The following is a 23705-nucleotide window of genomic DNA, read 5'->3' on the forward strand; positions in this document are numbered from 1 at the left end:
GGAAGTATTGAAGTAGATCTTTATCAAATACCTAAAATTTATTGTATTTTGTGCAAGTAAATCTGTTTACTGTGAATTCTTTCTCCAAATAATATTAAAAAATAATTGCATCCACAATGAAGTGATTTTTTTCCCCTCCTCAACAGGTTTCTTTAATGCAAAACTGATTTAGTAAAACATAATTCATCTAAAATGCAAACTTGGTGAACCAAGGATGCATAAACAATAATCAATGTCTGTTAAATTAGGCCATCAGGTGAAATCTCTTAGTAATTGAAGTCACTTCTGTTCTTATCTGATGTTTAAAGTTATTTGTTTATTTGTTTTAGACAAAGAATCCTATTACCCACTGATAGATATAAATTGGTGGGCAGATAATTCTGTCATCCTGGCTCGCTGCTCTGGTGCGTTGACTGTGTCATCGGTCAAGACATTGAGAAACTTGCTGGGAAAGTCATGTGAATGGTTTGAGAGTTCTCCTCAGGTCACTTCAGCTCATGATGGAGGATTTCTAAGCCTGGAGGTGGGGAATGTGCACAAGCAGATTCCTTTTTTTGGAATGCAGTAGAACAATCTGCTTTTGTGTATGTAGTTCTAAGGGTGTTTTGTGTGTGGTGTGGTTAAAAAATGAAGTTGTTATTACTAACAGAATAAGCGATTCTGTTTCCTTATCTCCAGATAGGTATTGCAGTGAAATTCTGAACTTGGTGCAACTTAACTGTCTTAATAAAGATTTGATTGTCAAATAACTTCTGGAGGGTAGAAGTAAAACTCGTAGAAAGCTGAGTCTGAGAGGAATCTTGTTGCAGGAAACAGTGTTGACAGTTTTCACTGCTTTGTATGCTAGTGCTTTTGAAGAATACTGCAAGCTTCCCTCTCCCATTTTGAAACAAATGCCTCTTACAAAGGGAGTATATTTAAAAGAAATGAGGAACACATTTAAACTAAGGCAAAGCTGCCACATAAGAGGTATTTTTTGTTCATCTTTAGTAGGATTCCAGGAAGGGGTAGAACATAATGAAGCTAACCAGGAATTTTCTTTGAAACTAAGAAAATCACTCTATCTGAAGGCTTACACTGAAATAGGCCTTAAACGTCTTAAAAGTTTAGTATTTATCAGAGTATCTCAATATGTATCAAAGCTTGCATGTATGTTTTTGGAAAGGTTTATACTGGAAATAGGAGACAGCCAGTACAGCCTAAGGATGTGGTCTGAGATTATATTTGCATTCAACAGAAAACCTTGCATTGAATAGCTACAAGTTGTATAGCTATGAGTACGCTGCAGTAAGCTATGTAACAGTGTATGAAGAAGTCCCCATGGTTCTGCCTGTCTGGGGTGGTGCAGGACACTTAGCATAATAGCAGGTTACTATTAAGAAGCCTTCAACTCTTGCTTCAGAAGGTAAGAGATGAAGCCTCAGATCCAGGAGACGCACAGAGTTTGTGGAGTGTGTTAAGCAAGCTGAGAAATAAAGGGTTAAAAGGAGAAGAGGAGGGAGGATGTTGATTCTGAAATTTGGAGGACTGGGTGTGAAGATATACTCAATTCTCACCAAATAGTTGAGGTTTACTAGGTGGACATTTCATATTCGTATTTTCTGTGCAGTGTGAGATAAAACTTGTTCCAAAAAGATTACGCTTGGAGAGCAGGCCTGGTGATGAAGATGAGGGAGAAGATGAATCTGACTCAGATGACGAAACTTCTGCTAAGGACAGATACTTCAGTTACCTAAAGCAAGGCCTGTACTTTGTGACAGAAATGGAACGATTTGCTCCTCCACGGAAACGTCCACGTACTATTACAAAGAATTTCCGCCTTGTCAGTTTGAGATCCACGACTCCAGAGGAACTGTACCAGAGAAAAGTAAGTGTAGAAGGAAGGGTCCTATCTCTTAATCAGCTTTATTTAGAAAGATTTCCACCCCACCCACCCCTTTCAATTCTTGCTATGTTAACAGGAGTATTTTGGACGCATATTGCTAAGTCTCTTAGTTGACGGTATAATGTGTTACCTAATTGAAGGGATCATTGTTTAAAACCAGCAATACAGTAATTCAAATGAGATGATGTTTGCAGGTCACTGAGGAGACACTGTATCATCTTGGCCAGACTTGGAAGTGTACTCGTGTGAATGTTTACAAATAATGACAAACCTGGCAAATAGATTGAATGAAATTAGTTCAGCTTGTTACTGGCTGAGGAATGGGTTAACTGGTACTGTGATGTGAATGTAGTTTGCTTGCATGTTTTTTCAGGCATACATACAAATCAGGCCTGTGACTCTTGTACTGAATAGATACTTAATTTTTAGGACTACTCTAGAGAGCACTTTGTCTAGGCCATTTCGATTGTTCTGATGGTAGACCAGCTCACTTCATAGCTGTTAGTTTCCACAGAGTGTTGATGTCATACTAGCTACCTAAATAACTTCTTTCTTTTTCTTGAGGCAAAATCTCTGATTTTCTAGAGGTGTCCATCAGATCTGAGTTTTACTCGTCTGTATCTTGAGCCATTCTCTTTCCTACCTGCTTAAGCATACTCACAGTAATTATTCCTCTACCTGTTTCAGCACACAGAATTAATATTTGATTGCTTAATATGGAAATTGGATGACTTTCATTTGCATGTGTTTGCTTTTTAGATTGATAATGAGGAATACGGGGAAGCTTTGTCTTTGGCTCAAGCATATGGCCTTGATTCTGATCTTGTGTATCAAAGACAGTGGAGGAAGTCAGCTGTTAACGTTGCTTCAATTCAGGACTATCTGGTGGGTTTGTTTTTTGTGACTTCTAGGCTTTCTTACTGGAATGTCTGCATTATCTTTACAGAAATTGAATTCTCAAGTGTGTTCTAATTTATGCAACATAAATTGGTGGCAATGTGGAGAGCTGTCTTGCAAATTTAATTTCATGTTATGTGGAAGAGAGTGGTCTTGTTAATTTAACTGAAGGCCTGATCTAGAGACTTTGGACATAACTGGAAATCTTTCCTTTGGAGTATCTTCTAATTTTCATTAACAGCAGCATGCTTTTTCTAGTATAATCTCTCCCCTACATGCAGCAGTAGATTGTTGCCTGGCAAATGAATAGTAATAAATATAAACATAAAACACCTAAATGACTTCTAAATATTTTAGAAAATGAAATGGAAAGGTGAAGTTGGTATCAGTAGCTATATAGCAAAATCTGAATAAGAAAATTTACAGTGAACTGCTACCTGTAACTGAAGCTTTCAGTAGAATCGAATGTGGGTTTTTTTGGCTTGAAAGAAAGACTTTAAACTCAGTGAAGTGTTGTCAAAACTGTACAACCTAATGGTGCTTCTAATGGTGCTATAAGGTAAAGTCTTCAAGAGCAATATAATCTAATTTTTGTTTTTTCAAGTCAAGCGTTGATTTAATGTCAAAATAAGATTTTTACAAATAGCCGTTCTCCATGTGCAATGTAATCTCAACTGAAGATAAGCTGAGAAGACCAATAATACTCCGTGACTGTGGTGGGGTTTTTTTCTGTCACAGAATCCTATCGGCATGTGAAGAGGTTGGAATTAAAAATGACTGTAGTGCTATTGGGGAATACACTTGGTTTATAAAAACTGAATTTTAGCCCCAAAACATCAGTTTTTATTTGGTTTAAGGGGAAGGGATACTATTGAAGGAATAAAAATAATAACTTCTATTCCAGTTGTTGTGAAAGTTCTGCTAAATCATTTGGCATTTCTGTGCCCTTTTCTGCCACATATACTCTGAGGGAATTATGTTTCCTGCGTTCTCACCTCTTTTGCTCGTTTGCATTGTCAGTCATCAGATTAACTTGGCATTCTCTTAAGTGGAAGAAACGCTCTAGAAGATTTTAACATTTCCAATGTCATTGCTTTGGAGGATTGAAACATATAATATTGTGTCTATGCTCTTTTCTTGGACAGAGCAAAATCAAGAAGCGCACGTGGGTTCTTCATGAGTGTTTGGAAAGAGTTCCAGAGAATGTGGATGCTGCTAAGAAGCTGCTTCAGTATGGCTTGAAAGGCACAGACTTGGAGGCTCTTGTGGCCATAGGAAAAGGAGAAGATGGTGGCAGGTTTGGGAAGAGTATTTTTGTTTTGTTTTATTTTTTCTTTTTAAAGAATGGTGTGTGAAGTCTTTTCTGATAATTTGGTAATATTTTTTTTTATATCAACCACTAATGAAAATGTTAAGATGCTTTTGCAGGACCTTAAGAAAAGTAATGTTTTGAATGAAACTAGTTTAAAGATGTCCGTAAGGTACCTGTTCTCATTTTATGTTTGTAAAAGGTTTTGTACTGCATCTTCCCTCTTCTCTGGATGGCCTTTGACATATGAAGTTCTCTATGATGAAGAAAACACACAATCTGTTTGTGTTGCCTCTTCTGGGAGCTGCAGCTATCCCTATAAATGCATTTTGTTGTATGTCTTAATTGTAATGATCTTCTGTTGTTCAAGTGGGGAGGGGAACAAAGCAAAACACGGTGGGTCAGTGGGGAAACACATGCAGAGACAATTCTCTTCAGTATTCATTTGTTGGTGGTAGAAAGAGATGAGGCTGTTCTTTGTGCAGTCAGCTATTAATATTGCATGCTGTAGAGCTGCTGTCAATCCCAGTGCTAGTGGTGGAATTTAGAAATTTATCAACCATCATAGCTGTGTGGTTTGTGGTTTGGTATTTTGGTTTGTTTTAGGGAGGGGATGGAAATAAGAGATGATGGCCTCTTGACTTGTGATGAGTGCCTGCTGCTTTACAACAGCAAAAGTCAGAATTATCTTTTTCTGTAAAAGGTTTGGATTTTGGTTAAGAAATAAATGGAAAGCTGTGTTAATAAGTTTTATAAAAAAATAGTTTATTGTATGTTGTTGTTTTTTTATCAACACTGATGATGATGATGTTGTTTTTGTCTTGCAGATTTATCTTACCAGGGGAGGTGGACATTGACATTCCCTATGAAGACTTTTTGTCACCAGATGAAGAAATGGATGCAAGAAAAGAAAAAGAGGCCAAGAAGCGTCAAGAACTGCTATTATCAGTAAACTTCTCAAGGTAAATGAAACATTAGGCCATGCTTTATTCAGAATTAGAGGTTTATTATAACTACACAGTTGCAAGAATGTAATTACTCTTATGTATGTTATTCCTAATAGGAAAGTGGTTTCAAATTTAATTGGCACTATTATTGTGTCAAAGTTCTTGGTTTACTTAATTTCTTGATATATTCCAGTGCACAAAGTCATTAATTGTTTAATCCTTGCCTTCATATGATGTACAATATCAATTGCAAGCATGAAAATTCCTCTTCTGAACACAGGCTGACATTGGAACAAAAAGAACTCTGCCGTAGCAGGCTGAAGCTGTTAACTTACCTTGATCGCCTTGAAACCTATGAGGTGAGGAAACTTGGCAACTGGCTACAGTTCTTTTGAGTTCTCGTTCCATAGGTATTCCTGTTACTTTTCTATCATATATTGTAGTATTTATGTTTATATTTGTCTTGAAATGCAACAATCTCACTTGGCAGAAGTAAGCTGTTTTCTGTTCAAGCTTAGTGAGATTCTTTTGCTTTACTGTTGCAAATGGCCAGCTTCTAGGGTTGAGAGGTATAGCTGGGCCGAAGCGTGCTTTGAACATGCTGTGTCTGCAGGGAATTAAGTTATGCAAAATGCCATATGGAGTTGTTGCAGGATCACTGTCAGTCTAATCAGTAAGTTCTGTTTGGATTCTGTGATAAATCTTCTTCTTCCATGACCTTACCAAAGTGAAAGTTTTTGCAATGTCAGACTGTATTTTGCTTATTTTGTTAATTTTAATTTTGAAGTTGGCACTAGTCATATAATGACTTTTACCACATCTCTTTGTAACTAATGTTGTCTAAACTCCTGTTAAGATAAAGTGGAGAATTGTCTTAGCTTGTCAATCAAAAATGCATCTGTTTTTTTCATACTGAAACAAATAAAAACCAGCATGCCTTTCCACATATATCTCATACTTACTCATCCTAAGATTAAGTAATGTGTAAGTTTTTTTGATGCTTTTGTAAATCTTGCATAAAACCCATTTTTTTTTAAAGTTGCATGTTTTTTGTGTGTGTTTTTTTTTAAAGGAAATCCTTGGAGGGCCGCATGCAGCTGAACAGCACTATGATAGCGAATTCTTCAAGAAGTTCAGAAATCAGAATATTGTACTTTCAGCAAGAACTTATGCTCGGGTATTAATATTTATTTTGTTAGAACGTAATTATGTTTTGGTATTGCTGTTTGCATTTAAGTGTATTCCCCGCCCCCCACCCCGCTTTGAACTTGGTTAAATCTCAGTGGGAATTTAAGAGGTGGGGGGTATTTTTCTGATAGTAAGTAATAAATGTGATGAGCCTGAGCTAATAATTTTCTTTATTGCTACAGAAAATTTTAAAATTAAATGTTTTTTGCATGACGTAAGTTTACATTTTTTTTGCTCATTTTCAGTTTAAACCAGTCTTAAGCTAGTTCTTCAACATGTTTTATTCTTTAGGAAAGCAATGTCAGAGCCCTGGAAATTCTGTTCACTTTCCATGGATCAGCTTTACTTCCACACAGACAGGCAATTCTGTCCAATTTTCCAGAGACTACTTCACCACATGAATATGCTTTCTTGTTGCCTGAAGCTTGGTAAGGATGCCTCAATGGATATTAACTAAAAAAAAGGAGACTTTTAGGTTAATACATAAATTAGTTTTTATATATGGCAACCGGCTGTTGGTTATTACATGGAATCAAGAGAGCAGCTTTGTCTTTGTGTACTTGACTAGTCTTCATTTTCTGCTTTACTTTATGCCATTCTTGGAAGCTTTTTGGTCTCTTTTGGGTTAATATCAGGAAAGTAAGGACTTTAAATGTTCTTGTCTCCATTATGCTAAAGAGGAAGCATGGCCTCTTCTGACCTACAATGGCCCGGATTTTCAGAGGTCTAAGTACAAATCTGTGATTGATTTGTAATAACAGCCAATGTTAGGAAATTAATAATACAAGTGTTTAGCTCCCTGGAAGCAATTACATTTTCCTGGATTTGTTTTGGTGTGTAATTTAATACTTAAGCAGTCAGTAACTTCAGAATCATTAATCTTCTTGTTACTGATTCTTATGCAGCTTGCTAAGGTCGAATTATGAAAAGCTTTAAATCCAGACTTTCCTATTCATTCATTTCAGCATAAGATTTTAGCTTACTGTCAATTTCATATAAATTTTTGGAAGAGTCTTCCTTGAACATCATACTTATGTTCTGTGTATTAATTAAAATATTTTTTTTCCTTCTAGAATATTTCTTTTAAACACTTTCATTATGAAATTAGTTTTGAAGCATTTTGTTCAGTGCCCATGAAGAACTGGGCACTATTTTACAATAGGACTTTGAAGCCTTACTGCAGGGGGATAGTTTTTGGAATAGATAATAGATAATTTTTTTGTAGTCTTCCAGCATTATAGTTAAGTTTTTCACTTGAAAGTTTTAACAGTCCCATATAGATAATTCTCCATGTAGCAGAGGGGTTTTTCATTCATCAGGTTATTCCCCCGACATTTTTTCTAGCTTATAATGCTTACCACCTTTGTTCTTTCTGAGCAGAAATTAGTCTTTATTTTACAATATCCAGTACTTACCAGTGCCCTTTTTATTGTGTGGATAGTATTAGGAACACATGTAGTTATTTAGTTAGGATGTGAAAACACTTGTTTGAACATTTTATTTAAGGTAACAGTTAGGACCATGAAAAGAAATTATTGCAGTGTTTAGAAAATTAGTAAAACTTATTCACAACTTTCTCTTTTGTTTTGAGAAGATCTATAATGTGAGAGGGTGGGAAGAAGGGTCATCTTAAATGTGGTTATAATTTTGTTGATGTTCATAAACATGGTCGCTTTCTTTCTGAAGGGGATGAGAGCAAATCCTATATACACAAATCCTGCATACTGAATACTGATCTAACCTTTTTCTAAAACTGGTTTCCTGTTACAGGGATTATTCACACAGTATTGCTAAATACACTCCCTAAAACTATTTTACTAATGTAATGATTAAATATGTTTTGATGAAAGTATTAATGAGACTTAATACTTAATAGACTTAAGTTCTTACTTTGTACATTTTCTTAATGATTTTAATTTTTTTTTTTTTAATTGCATGAGCCTTTCCCCCAGTCCAAACAGCTTCAGTTTCTGGCAGTTGTTTTATGTGAATCAAAGAGAATTGAAGGTCTTGGTCTTTTTAAAGTGAGTTTATTGGGCCTTTTAGTGCTAGCGTGTTTTTTTTAAAGTGGGTTATTAGTATGAATAGAATTACTGGCATTCTGTAGATACATAGTTTTTGTGACATCCAGTTTAAATGTGTGCTATCTAGTTTACTTCTCTATAGAACACAGTATGTAGACATAATTTGCATTACATTAACTGATGGACCAAGGTTATGATACAACTTATGAAACTGGTTAATTCCCACATAATATTAAAAAAAGTGCGAGTGCTAACTGTAATTGATAAACTTCTGAACAAAAGGAAGACATTACAAAAATATAAATCCCAATTGGTTAAAAAAAATGTCGGCAACACTACACGTCACTGTTCAGTTTATGCAGCTTGTCATTACAGTGGTCTTGGGATAAGGGGTGAGAATGATCCAGTCTATCCTCATGAACTCTGACTCTAGAAAAATCTTGTAAAGGGTTCTGAGGAAATGACTTAGTCTCGTATTCCTCCTTAAATGTCACACTGTTGCAGTTATGAAATACGGTGTGGATATCAGGAGGATTTCCTATTTTCAGCTGCAAAAAAAGAGCAATCTCTCTTGTGATTTCTTTTAGATCATTGTTTTTCTGAAAATTCAAGGCCGTAATTCTCTGTATGAAGATATTCCAATAGGGTAATTGGTTGCTGTGGTGCATGTGATGAGACCACTAACGTGGACCAACTGCATGATAATGCCCACGTTGAGTGCAGCCTGCCCTGGTAGCCATGCTTAAAGAACACCTTGTTTGTGCCTTGCTGATGCTTTTGCTGCTCAGCCTTCTGCAGGGCAGACATCTTGCTGAGTAGTGTGCAGCTCTGGAGGCAGAAAAGATTTTGGTGGAGGGAAAAAAAACCCAGTAGTGCATCTTCTAGGTTTTCTTATATGGCCCTGTGTATGTGTAGGATGAATACTGTTGGGAACTAACCATCTTGTGTCTGTGTATATGGAGCACTTTAAACACTGACAGGGTTGGTTCCCAGCTGGAGCTCTCTGAGGTGACACCTGTCTTTATGGAAATTCACCACACTGCTCTGTGCTTTCATAGTTTCCCCCATCTGCAGGGGAATCTGGCTGAAGAAGAACTTGAGGCTGTATAGCAGGTGCTGCCTTGTTTGTGCATGGAACAGGCGAGGTGGGACAAATAGCCACCTCTAGCTATTGCCAAGGCAAAAGCATTGAGACACAGTTGCTTGTTGTGCAGCACTACCAATGTGAATGCGCACAGAAGTGCTATATCTGAAGAATTTCATTCCCCTATAATAAAGAGGTTTTGTAAAAGTTGCATTATAAATGCTATTTCCTTTCATCTGGAGCCTTGACTTCAGCTGCAGCTAGTAAATTGTAAGTACCTAGTGAAAGAAAGGCTTATTTTGCTACTGCATTCCATAGGCATAAAGCAGTTGTTTTCTTGTTACCGGCACATGTAATTTACATTAGGATGGCACTTAGAGGCCAGTGTCACAAAAGTTTTAAGGTCTTACCCATCAAGGAAGAGTTGGCATAATAAATGAGGGGAAAAAAAGGTAGAAGAATTTCTCCCTCCCCTCCGCCCGCCATGTTCTGGGCCAAGTTGTTTGGAAATACATATTTTTCCCCCAATAACAGCTTACAGAAAGTCTGAAGCTGTAGATAGCCTTTCATTGCTCATTTTTGGCACAGGTTTTGTAGCTTAGCATCTTTAGGGGTTGCTCTCAGAACTGTTCAGGAGGAGTTAAGTAATATCTGGGCAGACGATTTATGTATACATAAGACTCTTGGAAAGGACTGCAGGTTATATAAGCTCAACTGCTCCTGGAATTGAGAAGAAATACTAAGACGCATTGGTGGCTCTACATGCCTGTCAGCTTCAAATTGGTATTGTGATGGACTGTCAGTAATGTGTTTCTGCAGAATTGCAATTGTAATGTTTTCTTCTCATACTACTACTTGGCTACTTTTATAATGATGGCTTCTAAGTCTCTGCTGTCTTAGTCATTGGGATTCATGCTCCTTCTCAGATCTCCATCAGATGTCTTAACAGATGAAGTCTGTACAACTAGAGTGAAGGTGGTAAAAGTGTAGGTATTAGGAGATGACAGCTCTTTCTTATCTCTATTTCAATAGCTACAGCTAGCATTCATAGTCTATAGGTAAGACTGGTGCCCTGAGTTTTTTTTAAAGGTGATCTCAGAGGAAAATAACGCTGAACCACCATTATAAATATAACTAGTGCTTTTTTTTTTCCCTTTTAATTTTCTTATCCTTTTTACTACATTTAACTGCTATATTGCAACATTACCGCTCACATTTTAAACTCACAGAAGTTGGGAAATTCATATGTATGGTTCCCTCAACAGCCATAAGTCTGCTATATTGCACATTACTCTAGTAGTAAAAGTCTTTCCTCTTACAATAGCAACTTCTTATATGTTTCTACTTTTTCACTCCCTAACTTTCTCAAATACTGATTTTCAGTTGTAGCTTAAAGTGAATTTTCACTGGAGAGTTGTGGATGAACTCCATTTGCCTAATGAACTAGGGTGGGAGTAGAAGTATCTTCTAAAAACTTAGTGAAGTTTGTAAAACCTGAAAATTTCCACATAATTGGCTCTCACCTATGAATAGGTAAATACTACACAATTAAACTAAGAGATTCATAAGCAGTTAACTTTGCCTTTCCATAATGATATCTTCTCCTGAACTAGGTTTTTAGTTATTGCCTGTGGCACTGCAGTTTCACTAAAGCTCTTAGAGTTCATCTCTTCTTAGTATATATGTATGTGAATTGGTTTGATGACTGAATGTCTGCAGAACTAATATATGGTCCTCACTTTTTCATATTAGTTTTCTCTTCTGAAGCTGAACTGCTTTTGTAGTTCATGTTAAAAGAATTAATCCCGTGGTCAGGGGTTGGTTGTTTTATTTTTTTTTTTTTGAGTTAGTGTGTGTAGTGCTACAGTGAAACAAGTAAGAAGGGCATAAGTTTTACCTTCACTTCTTTTCTGTTGAGAATTTGAAGCTGTAAGGGAGCCAGGGAGAGCATGAGCTGTAACCAAGGAAGGAGGGAACTTTCACTGGAGCTGCAATGCTGGAGTTGAGCTGTCATTCAGAGGGACCTAGACAGGCTGGATGCATGGGCCAGCAAAAGCCTTGGGGAGTTCAAGGATAAATGCAAAGTCCTGTTCCTGCAACTGAAGAAACTCTTGCAACAATAAAGGATGGAGACCGACTGACTGGGAAGCATTCTGCTGAAAAGGACCTGGATGTCCTGGAGGGCAGAAGCAGGACATCAGCCAACAGGGAAGGGCAGCAGCATGTTGTGCTGCATGAACAGAAGCATAGCCAGGAGACAGAGCAATTGGAGTACCGCACTCATTCAGCTGCAGCTAGAATACTGGACCTCAGTTCAGGAAGGACGTTGGTATACTGGAGCCACGTCACCAGAGGGCCACGAAAGTGATTGGGGACTGGAGCACTTGAAGGCTGAGAGCTCTGTGTGTGTTCAACATGGAGGTTTCAGGCAGGCCAGTAGCAGCCTTCACATAACTTTCTATAGCATATGAGCTAAACTGTGCCTGTACTGTTTATCCACAGAGCATGAACGGGATTTTCTTTTTTTGAGTTGTTCATGCTGACTTGTCCTGTCTTCATCTACCATGTGTGTCTCGCCTGCATAGTCCTGAACTGTACCTTGGCTTGCTGTCCCCAGTCTTCTCATGAAAGTGTATCGCTCCCATTGTCGTATTTGTTTGTCACCTTTTTACAGGGTTTAGAACAAATTTTCTTCTATGAACATCATTATCCTTTATAAATGAACAGTTGTGAAGGAGTATTTTCAGTATGTGTTGGCAGACAGCTTTGATCTTACTCAGAGTTTAACTGTGTCTTTGAAATAGCCCATTTTGATTTTGTGAAAGCTCTTGCTGCCTCACAACTTTAATTGTATCATCAAGAAAAAATCCACAGCAAGCTTCTAAATGGCAGTTATGTAGTGTTGGTTGATTTTTCTGATGTTTAGATTATTCAGTCTAGGGTTTTTTTAGGGGAAAAATGTTCCTCTTTCCCCAAATTCTGTTAAAGGTTTACTACATCATTAAAACATAGCTTGATTTGTTTATGTAAGATCAGATGTAACTTTTTTCCTCTGGTGGCAGAGTTGCTTCAAAAGACCTGTCATTAAGTGCACAGCAGTTGTGAAGGGTGATTAGCTGTGGTAGCCACAAGCAGGATGCCTTTTCTGTGTAACAGTTTTCTCAAAGTGTGTGGTGTTTTTGTCAGACTGGTTTAGGCACCAGCTGTACTTCTGTCTTGATGAATTTGTCACGTGACCTGTGGATATTACTAGAAAATTAAGAGCTTCTCTTTCTGCCTACCACTACTGTATTGTGTAGTATATTGGATAATTGGAAACATAAAAAATATATGTAATCAGTTATATAGTTGCATTTACTAATTCATTGCTAAACTACATGTTTTCATGCAATACAAAAAATGCAGTACATGTCATAGCTTTGCAAGAGTACATATCCGGGATGCATTTCTTACTCTGTAACTGAAGATGAAATACAGTAATTGTGATGTAATAAAACTGTTTCAGAGCCATAAGAATTCCAAAGCAACAGAAACTGGCTTTGGTTTCCTAGTTGCTGTCTGAGAAGATACAGACTGTGGACAAAAGAGTTTCTGGACTAAATTAAAAAACATTTTTAAAAACTTCCCTTACATATCCTGCATTTATACAACTATATATATTAAATATAGCCTACTTTTAATACCTCCATAACTATTTGTAGTGGGATTATGAAAGTGCTAATCTGAATGTGAAGTCTAAAATAACTTACAATGTACCTACAGTAAAATAGGGAAATCATAAATTCTGTTAAGTGGACAAGAGTCAGCAGTAGGAAAAGAATATTTGATGGTTCAGGATTTTATATCCCTCTTATCGCAAAACATAAATTTGAGATAATTTAAAAAAATGTAATAAAATTGGAGTCAAGCACATTCTTCAAAAACATTTTGAGTGAAAACCATTTGATGGAACTCTACCTTATTTTTATCCTACAATATCTTTCATATATAGCTTTCTAGCCTCTAACAGATCAATACTAATTGTCTTAACTTAAATGTTATGTTCAGAACTATTCCAATATGTAACACAAGCTTTCAAATGCAGAATTAGTGTTTATAATATTATTTTTCAGACAGTAAGACATGATTTAAAAAAAAAGTAAAGATTCATCAACTCCCAAAATATTTTTAGAGAAAAACCCAAACCTACTCTAAAAAATGTGCATGTCTTTTAGCAAAAATACATTGTTTCATAAATGTGTTGGAGAATTGCATTTTGCTTGGAGCCCGGATTTGATGTGCACAAGTTAACAAGGGAAAAGATTTTAAAAAAATAAAATTCTAATCCTCAACCGGATGAGTCTTGGAGAGACAGGCCTGCTGTATGAAATGCTTGAAGGAAAAAACCTGCACAGTTGCTGTTGGTAATAGAATTGGACTCTGACCTTAAAACTGAATTAGACCTTCCTGTTTTGAACGCCTCTCCTTGGAGAGAAAAATAATTTGCAGGTTTGAATTAATGCAGTTGGTAGGATACAGAAACTGCCAAAGAAATGGACCTCTTTTGTCAAAGAAAAGAATGGGAAGAATTGCCAAGCCAATGTAAACAATAGTGAAAAGAGCAATACTGGAAAAGTCAGCTCCTTTGAAGGAACAGAGCTGAATACCTCTGTAATCTGTCAATTTACTGGGCTCCAACCATATTTATTCTACTGTTGAAAAGAAAAGGTAAGGGCAAAGGGTGGGGGAAAAGCAGTGGCTCGGGAAAAAAAGTGTAGACTTACAGTGCGGCATAGCTGATGGCCGCCTTTTCCAATTAGAAGAAACGATCTGCCTTAGTGCCACAATGATCTATCCCCATATCTGGAATCTAGGGTGGGCGACCGCTGCGTAGTAATGCAGACTTAACCTGCACATGTCTCTGACCTCTGTGGAATTTCAGTTTCTAGAACAAAGCAGCAAAGTTGCATAGCACAAGCAGAGGGACTAATGAATTCTGGATGCAGTAGCATAAAGTGTACATTGCACATATGGCAAGCTACCTGTGCATGCTAAATTCACTACTTTCAGCCCAGTTAGGCTTACGTATTGTGTGTAGGGCATACATGGTAGTTCTGATGTGCCCCAGTTCAGCTGGATTTGCTGCATGTGTGTTGTGAACAAAAGCATGGTAGAGAGATGGAAGCCCTACCTCTTTCATATATGTCTTCATGTCTGTATATCTTTCTTCTCAGTCGCATCTGCATTTATGTTTTTGAGTTTGCAGACTGCAATGGTGCTTTGATGCCTGAATTTTTTTCTCAACTGACTTGCTTCCATTTTAATAGTCCTCCAAAGTTTTGTTGTTCTCCTGTTTCTGCACAAGTCACTGGAGTTACTGATAACAGAAATTTGATGAAAAAAACCCCCATACCTGTGCTAAAGCATGTATCAGTTAAGATAAAAGCTATTTTATGCACTTTAAGATCAATACAACATTTTAATAATTTTTTTGCTTTTATAAAGGACTTGGGTACAGGGATCTCCCATCCTTTCTTTGCTGATATCGAGACCGGTTTATTCCAGCTCTTGCATTTGAATTCAAATACAGAGCTTTTCTAAACCCTTCAGAATGAGTAGAGAAACTAAGGACAGTTGGATGCAGTCACTTAGGGGGCAGAAGGCAGTAAATATTTTAGCATTGTTGAGAATGTGAATGAAGTTAGCAGTCAGCTCTGAGTGGTATGGTTTCTCCTTTTTTTTGTGTGAATGTAGCAAGAAATGTATCTGTTAAGACTGGCTTTCCATAATTGCTGACTTCTACTAGGAAGAAAGATTTTTTGCAGTTATCTTTTAATTGTGTTGTTTTCTTTAAGCATTTAGAGAAGGTTGTTACTGAGTGCTGCTTGACTCTTGGTGAGAGCTTAAAATCTAAAATTCCTCTCAACTTTTTCCTGTGGTGAACCTCAATACTTTTAAAATGTCAAATCAAACCAAACCAGAGCAGAAGATACTTTTAAAAGATTTTTTTTTGCTTATCCATACACCTGAGTTAAAGTATTTAACTCTGACCTTTTCTGCTGTGAGAAGGGGAAAAAAGATGGAGTAGACATTCTCCAGTCAAGATTGCACTGCATGACAGTTCTTTCCCATGAACTGTAAAGTCTTCTCTTCAGTATTTTGTGGTGGTCTGTTAATAAGCTTTTATGAAAAACTTGTGAAGTATGCTTATAGTACTTCTTGAATTGATGTGTTGGGACAACTGTAGGTTTCATTCCAGCAAAATCCTGTGCTGAAACATGAGATTGGCCTTGGTAGATTTGGCCGTAAGGCAAATGGCCAGCAGCAGCTGCTAAGGGAAGAAACAGGTACAGACAGGCACATCGCAGTATTTACCTGAAGTTTCACAAATGTCTATAATACGTGGTACAAATATTCCTGAACTAGGTATTTTCTAGACATAGTAGACTTTCATGACACTTATTCCAAGAATTCTTTCTATTTTTGAACCCAAATACACAGTGTTTTATGTTTTATATCGTGCATCAACATGTTAATGACAAGTTAACAGCTTAGCTGCATATGGTGTAAAACGCTTATCTGCTGTTGTTTATTTTAAATGAGGTCCTGCTAGTCTCATCAGTGCTTACAGTGTTGTAGGAAGTAAAAACAGTGAAATGTCATTTCCTATTTGAGTGGAATGAAAAAATGAACAACTTTGGTATCAATCTTAGCATATTTGTTGTTTTCTTCCTTCTAGGATTCTTAAGTCTGCTCTGGCTTTCACAGAAGGGATGTTCACACACTTCTTGCCTTTGGTCATTCACATTTTTTCTCAACTTTCCAACTTTTTTTCTGCCGTGCCTCGTTGAGTAACATAGGCAGCGGGAGGCAGTTGGGCATTGCTTCCTTACTTGATAGATTTTGGAGGTGAGGGGCAAGTGGGAAGCAAAGTCAAACAGAGCAAGGCCTGGGAACTCAAATTGAGTGAAATCTTTATCAGCAAGCATTTTTTTAAGCAATACACTTCCAATTTTAGTCAAGGGTATAAGCCATAGTGTGGTTTTGGAGAAGTTATTTTGAATGGAGTTTGTTCTTAATCCATGACATGTATAAATGGAAAGGATTCTATTTAAAAATGTATTTAAAAAAATATTAAAGCAGTTAAGTTTAAAGACAAACTCAGGTGTTTTTTCTGTTACAGGAATAGGGAAGAGAATACCTGCTTTTAGATGGGGAGAAGGAAATACATATTGTTTTCTGAAATGAGCTGGGGAGAAGGGCCAGATAGGTGACTGCATCAGTTTGCAAAAAGAAGAGTTAATAACACAATAACTACATAACTTTTGATTTTAGGGTGGGTGGATAATTCTTGCTTGCATAGAAGATAAATTGTTCAGTCTCTAATAATTGTTTATCAGAGTCAGGAAATTGAGTTAATGATGTTAAGAATAACTGGAGGGAAGAAACATTCATCCTGATTTTCAGGTCAGTTAAGAAAATTTGCAAGTTTTGCCAACCTTAATTATGAGCCTTTTGTGCTACTGAACGTGTTCAGAAACAATTTCTGAACTGGATCTGTAATTCCACAATGTAACTTTGCCACGTTTATGGCAAGTATGTAGGATGTGGCTGCTTAATTAAGAACATATTCAATGTAGTATTTGGCAGTACAGTACAGATTTTACTGATCTACAGATCAGTAGACGTTTTTATTTTTTTCTTTTGGTGGTGGTGGTGTTTTGTTTGTTTGTTTGTTTGTTTTCCCCTTCAGGTCTCATACTGAGCGATACTAGCATTAGGAGAGTGTGTGTGAATTCTGGAATGTCTTGTCATTCAGATCCTATATTCATGCATGGGTGGCTTTAAATTTGTGCTGTGAACTTCAGCTGTCTTGGCTTATTTCTAGTGATTTTCTGTTTTAATACTTTGTTAGCCAAAAGAGGAAAATTTTGAAGGGTAAATATCCATTAAATATCTGTACCTCTTTCCTTACTCTTTTGCATGACTTCTTTCTCTCAATAACAACAAAAACAACCAGTGAAGGAGCATCTAAACCAAAGCAGCTTTCCCAAAAGTTTCTCCTCAGGCTCTGAGTTTATATGAAAAGACTTACTCAAATGGGATGCTCTTACTTTACAGAGCTGTGAACAGTCTGTAACTGACTACTTGGAACAGGAATTTGCTTTCAGAGTAAATACAATAAATGGTACTTGCGATTTTGTAATGGATCTTGATATAATTATTAACTTGTCACGTGTCTCTCCCCTATTGCTTCTCCATCAGTTAGGTGTTTCAGAGACTTATGCAAAAGCCAATGTTTGGAAGAGGGGTAGGGGCACAGTCTGTGTTCTCTTTAATAGAATCATAGAATCATTTAGGTTGGAAAAGACCCTTAAGATCATGGAGTCCAACTGTTAATGTAGCAATGCCAAGTCTACCACTGAACCATGTCGCTAAGGTCCACATCTACACATCTTTAACATACCTCCATGGATGTGACTCAACCAATGTGTTGTCTTATGAGATGCATGAGAGAGACTGACAGAGAGGGGTTAACTTTTGTTTTACAGGTTACCCAGGTTATTCATGCTGTTTTTAGTGGAGCTATGGGAAGGAGACTAAGGGCAGGGCAAGATGTGGTGTGAATGCTCCTCTCACCATGCCTTTGTGATTCTTCAGCTTCTGAAACTGCTCAAGCCCTTGGGCTCCTCTGAGAGCTTCCACTGTCAACTGGTCCTTGCCAGTGACTGAATCTCTTTTTACCCCAATGTTTATGAATAAAAGGTTGTTGAAATTATTTGATGTAGTTAAGTTCTTACAGGCCTATACTGTAGTAGAGATTTTTTCTTTTTATTTTAAACATTTACTCTTCTTGTTACTGTATATTAAATAATTTTTTTAAAAAAAACCTCTAAACCATAAAATAACAAAATCTTAAATGTTACAGTTCTTGGAAGCAGAACACTAGTTAAGGCATTAGTATGTGTAGCTAACATTTGGGGGAAAAAGCTATCTGTAACAGGAAATTGGAGTTGTTACCTGAAAATCTCCTGTCTTACTGTTACTCTCTCATAGTAGTTCTGCTACAATTTTGTAGATGTTATTTGAAACAGCTTCTAAATGAAACCCTTGACTGTCCTTGCTGTGTAAAAGGTCTTGTGTGTCTGCTCCACCCCAGTAAAGAAGGTGTGTTAAGATTAAGAAAATAAAACAAAAAGGCCTTCCCCAAATAAAGTAACCAACCAGCCAATCCCCTCTTGAAATACCTTGTTAAGCCTACTGGGAAGTGAATAGAGTAATTTTGCTATGAAAAGAAATTGTATTGGGCAATAAAATTTTGTCCAGTTTTCTTTTATGTTTAATAGAACATAGGAAAGGAGAGTGTTATTGATTATATAAAGACCTGGTTTTGCTGTCTTGATTTTATATTTTGGAAGGGAGTGTTAATCACACTTTGCCTTTTCTGTTATTTGACATTTCAACTGATAGAGAGGACTTTTTCACTGCAGACTAGGTCTTCAATAACAACATTCTTATGTTTGACATGTGAAATGTGACCTTTTTTACTTAGTTATTGAGCCCAGTTTTAAATAATAATATTTAAAATTAATTGATAAATGATGTTATTTAAGACTTACAGAATAGCCCCCCTCCCCCCATCCCCAGAATACATGGGCTGATGATGAATCTTTCCAGAATCTGGAAGTAACTTTATTCCTGGTGCTTATATCATAAATTTTAATTTGTAGTTTTATTTATTAATTATTTTCAGTGATGTTAATACGTGGTGCCTAATTATAAAGATAATTGTGGAACATTCTGTCCAACTGAATTGGAATTGAACACAGATGTTACTATAGCTGAAACTCGGGAATTAGCAGTCTTCCATCTTCTCCCCTCCTTTCTTTTGAGTCTTATAGCCTGCAGATCTGTCTCTGCCAATTTATTGCTGGATTTCTACTGTGTGTTTCATTTGGAGAGTAGGAATTAATGTGATAAAACACAGGGTATTTGTTAGTGCATTTAAGGGGGAAAGAAAGGGTGGCTGACCTCCAGGCAGAAGCGTGTATGTGTACAGTGCAGGGCAGTTATCATGGATATGTCTGTTTTTGTTAAATGTGTTTAATGGCTGTTGCTAAATGAAATGTAGTAACTAATTCTTAGTTTGTTGTTTTGACTCTTACTACATTGTGCAATTGATTTGTTTGTTGGAGTTTTGTTTCTTGTTAAGCTGTTGAGTTACAGTGCTGCCCTTCAAGAGATGTGGAGATCATGTCAGTTGCTAACTTATAAATAGGAATTGTCCATGTACTATTGGTGTTTATTAATCAGGGTTAGGAGAAAATGAATGAGACTTAAAATAGCTTATTGCTACAGTATGCTGGAACGTTAATGTCTTTACTTTGTACGTGGTTTGTTTCTTATTTCTACAAATGCCATAACCTATATGACTTTTCCTCCTTAGTTTGTATAGCTTGACATGGTTTTCTTGGGTTTTATGCTGCTTAAACAACTAGGCTACAGCAGCAAGTCATAACTAATCATTGTATTAGTAGCCCATAGCGTTCTAATCTGTATCTTAAATGGATTTCCCCCCCACCCCCTTCAACATCGATATTTAGAGAGTGTTTCACCGTCGAAGTTTGTAGTCAGAAAACCACATAAAACTTAATTGAGAAGATTAGTACAGCAGGGCATATCTTGTTTCGTTTCAGTACAAGGATTTGTGCTAAAATGTGAAGAATTGTATTTTTTTATGCTGTGAAGATCACAAGTTTTTACTTATTTCATTCTTCCATGACAGCATATGAATTCAGATTACTTACTGTGAAGTTGTAAATGTTCTTAAAGCATATAGTGGAGATTTTCCTTTTTTAATTTTTTTTTTTTTAAGGTATGGCCAGTAAGAAAATTAATTTTTTTAGTGGATCTTTAATGATACAGGTAGAATATGTGTTTTTACAGGTAATATACAGGTAAAATCACACTTGTAAAGCTGCATTAAAAAGTGATAAATCTTTTAAAGAATTGATATTGTAGTTGAATGATACAAGTATTTCAGTGAATTCATAATGAGCATGTGTGCTTTGTATTCCATTAATTGAATGCCATCACAGTTAAAAAAAAAACAACAAAAAACCTACAATCCCAAAAATTGTGTAAAGCTTTTTTTCTGTTATACCAGTTACAAACAGGGGACATTGAAAATTCTTCCTTGGAATGAGCAGAAACATCGTGAAGAAGATTGGTGTGAAAAAGCAGAATGCAGGTAAGTATGTAGAAATAGCAAAAAGTTTTTTCTATATTTATGTGTGTTTCAAATAAGGAATTTACTTATTAATTTTAAAATGTGGGAAATGCCCAGTAGGACTCACTTCTTAATTTTGTACATGCTGACTTGTGTTTTAAGCTTTCTTAGTGAGACTGACTGAGCAAATACTCTTTAATATTAAAGCATTATGTTTGGATTGATTGTGTGATGCATGCCTCTTGTAAATGCATGGTAGCCGGGGGAGGGAGGTTACTCTTGGAATTCCTGAATTATTTATTTATTTTCTCCTGCCCCCTTATTTGTCAGCTGTAATGTTGTCATAGCAGCATTAATGGATCACAAAACTGCCTCTTGCTGTGTGAGGAACAGATGGGAAGCAGAGGTTTGTCTTTAGTAGAGAGGATTCTTTCTTTCGTGATCTGCATCATGTTTTGAAACTCTTACTTGTCACTTTGCTGACAAAAATGAATATTTGCTGTGATTGGCATTTGAATCTCATGAAATAATTGGTGTAGTGGTAGGTTGATTGTATCATTTTCTTTCAGAACGACCAGAAAAATATAGGAAAAGACTGATGTGAAAAAAATACAAACAAATCTACACTTAAACATATGCTGACTCTTTTTTTTTTTTTTTTTTAAGGGTAATTGTTGAACCAACTTTACAAGATGAAGGCGAATTTCTGTATGAAATGCAACATGAGTTACTGAAGTACAGGACTACTGACCTTTCAGTTAATCTTGTTACTGATTGGTATTTGAGCAGAGCACAGGAAATTGAAAAATATGCAATGCAGGTGAGAATAGCAGTGAAAAAATAGTGATGGCTGACTCAGGCTGACCAGCCTTCTTCAGCAGAATCGTGTGTTAACGGGCTGCTTTTTGCTTGGTGACATACACTGTCTCAATCTTTGTTATGGCTTTTGAAGTACTTGGTTTGTTGTTGGTTTTTTTTTTTTTTAATGTTTGCCCCAAAGTTTACTTAGCCAAATAATTGATCTGTAGGAATGACCAAGAAGCTAGTAGATTGCCTTTCACTTGGCTTACCACAGCAGATCGTAGCACTTCTGTAGTCCATGGAAAATATTCACCATTACATTTTATGTTTGTAACCAAGGGAGGGAATTTGGTGCACAGGGTATTGAGAAACATGGTTTTATCTGTTGCATGATACAGTGTCATATGTATCGATAAGTGACAGTCACATGTGTCACTGTCGTATGCCAATATGTAGTACTGTCATCATTGCTTTCTGGTAGGTTATTTGTGTGTCTGTGGGACTACCATGCAGCTTATTTTTGCTTTTATTTTCTTCATATTTTTCAAAATGTTTGAAGATCTGTGTGGTAAAGACAAGCATTGCAAGTAAGAAGAGAGCTCACCACTGACGTGCTCTGGTATTTTATTGCTTCACAAGCTAATTTACCTGCATGGAAAGGAGGTTGGCTGGAACTATGAGTTAGTTCTGATGGAGGAGTTTTTTTATTCTTGAAGTTTATAGTCCTCCAAGTCTCTTTCATCATAGTTTGCTGTGATCTTAACAGCCTATCAGTAGGTATGGAAATAAAAGTAACTTCCAAGGATCAGTTATTTTACTAACATATAAATGAAATTGTGTTCTTCTCTTCCAGACCTATGTCTGCCTCACTGAATACTTACAGCCAATCTTGCATTCTCTGAAATTGAAATAGAATCTTCCATATAGAGGCATTTTTGGTCACCAGGGAAAAAACTGTCACTGTTCTCTGTGAAGTGAAATGCAATAATTAAAATTATTAATTCATGGTCAGCTAGAAAAGTCATGTTACATGCAGAGGTTTTCATAACTTCAGTCAGTTAACTGATTATCTTAGTTTAAAGCATTCCTTTATATTCTGTGCAGTGAGATGAGTTGATGTATCTGTGTGTGTGGTCTCCAGAAGGAATAGTATTCTCCTAATTTACATGCATTAGTGAGATGCATCTGGGTCAAAAGCCTATAATGGTGTCATCCACTAAGATTAAAAACTATATTTGGACTTTATAAAGCTGAGAAGAGCAATCCATGTAGGAATATAGTCTACAAAAACTTCTAGGAACTTAGAATTGCCTATTAAACAAAAACGGAAAGAAAATAGACACAGAAACAGGACACAGATCAGACTTGAAGTTGATTTTTAGCAAACAGTTGTACAGCAGAGTTTTTAATTATTTTTCAGGTGGACTGTGCTCTGTCCCTTGTTCGTCTTGGCATGGAGAGGAATATTCCTGGTCTGCAGGTGCTTTGTGACAATCTGATCACTCTTGAGACAATAGTTTATGAGACTGATGGTGATCGAACCTTAACTTTGAAGGAACTTCTGGAGATGAAAGACATTGAAAAGCTGAGACTGTTGATGAGGAATGTAAGTGTTGTGAATAAAGCAGTAAGTATACCTTGATTTCCAGTAATTCAGGTTATCCTAGATCCTATGTAAAGATACTGTTTGTGGCTGACATTTTTCTGGTGAAACTTCATTTTGAATTCAACACTTCTGTTGTTGCTTTTTTGTTGTAGTGGAGGGGTTTTTATCTGTTTTTAACAAAAGTTAAAATGTCTTGGTTTTCTTAAAGACCTGTTCTTTATCCTAGGCACAGGACTAAACAGTAATGAATCTAGTCTTTTGAAAGCTGTGAATTGCTTCTTCATTGACCCTTTCTAAAGGATCTTTAGTGTCACTGTCAATGGTGCTGCAGATGCAACAACACTGAATTTTTTCCATGGATATTTTTTGGTGTCTTTAAATATTAGCAAAAAATCTTAATATTTGCCTCTGCAGCATATATGTGGTTTTTGTCTTCCCTGCGTTCAGCCTGCGCATGGCATTTCAACCTCTTGGAAAGTTTGAAAAACACCTAGAGATTGAACAGGGCTCTGAAATTCAGTCAAATAATAAATATTTAAGTATGAGAAGATAATGCTCAGAACTTTCAAATTTTTGCTAGGATTTATGTAACCACTCGTCATTTGTTTTTCTGTCTTGCATTCTTGCATGCTGAAAGTAATGCTACTCTGACATGAACGCAAGCCGAGCTTTCACTCGTTATGAAATTGTAGGAGGAAGACAACTAGGCTTTCCTCATGCAGTGGGCTTTACTTCTGTACTGCTTGCTTTCCCCA

The 23705-nt window shown here is 36.5% G+C and overlaps 1 protein-coding gene across 1 annotated transcript in view; it reads left to right on the plus strand.

The window, feature by feature from the left end:
- NBAS (NBAS subunit of NRZ tethering complex) overlaps positions 1–23705 on the plus strand; it is a 183471-nt gene that overhangs the window by 28337 nt on the left and 131429 nt on the right. Inside the window, exons 14-24 of the mRNA XM_037391240.1 lie at positions 330–523; positions 1610–1867; positions 2645–2770; positions 3928–4079; positions 4919–5053; positions 5319–5397; positions 6111–6215; positions 6518–6654; positions 20481–20564; positions 21210–21363; positions 22765–22950. Coding sequence (XP_037247137.1) covers positions 330–523; positions 1610–1867; positions 2645–2770; positions 3928–4079; positions 4919–5053; positions 5319–5397; positions 6111–6215; positions 6518–6654; positions 20481–20564; positions 21210–21363; positions 22765–22950 — 1610 coding nt within the window. The remainder of the gene's footprint in view (positions 1–329; positions 524–1609; positions 1868–2644; positions 2771–3927; positions 4080–4918; positions 5054–5318; positions 5398–6110; positions 6216–6517; positions 6655–20480; positions 20565–21209; positions 21364–22764; positions 22951–23705) is intronic.

Source organism: Falco rusticolus, chromosome 6 (assembly GCF_015220075.1).
Source record: "Falco rusticolus isolate bFalRus1 chromosome 6, bFalRus1.pri, whole genome shotgun sequence".
NCBI classification, from domain to species: Eukaryota; Metazoa; Chordata; class Aves; order Falconiformes; family Falconidae; genus Falco; species Falco rusticolus.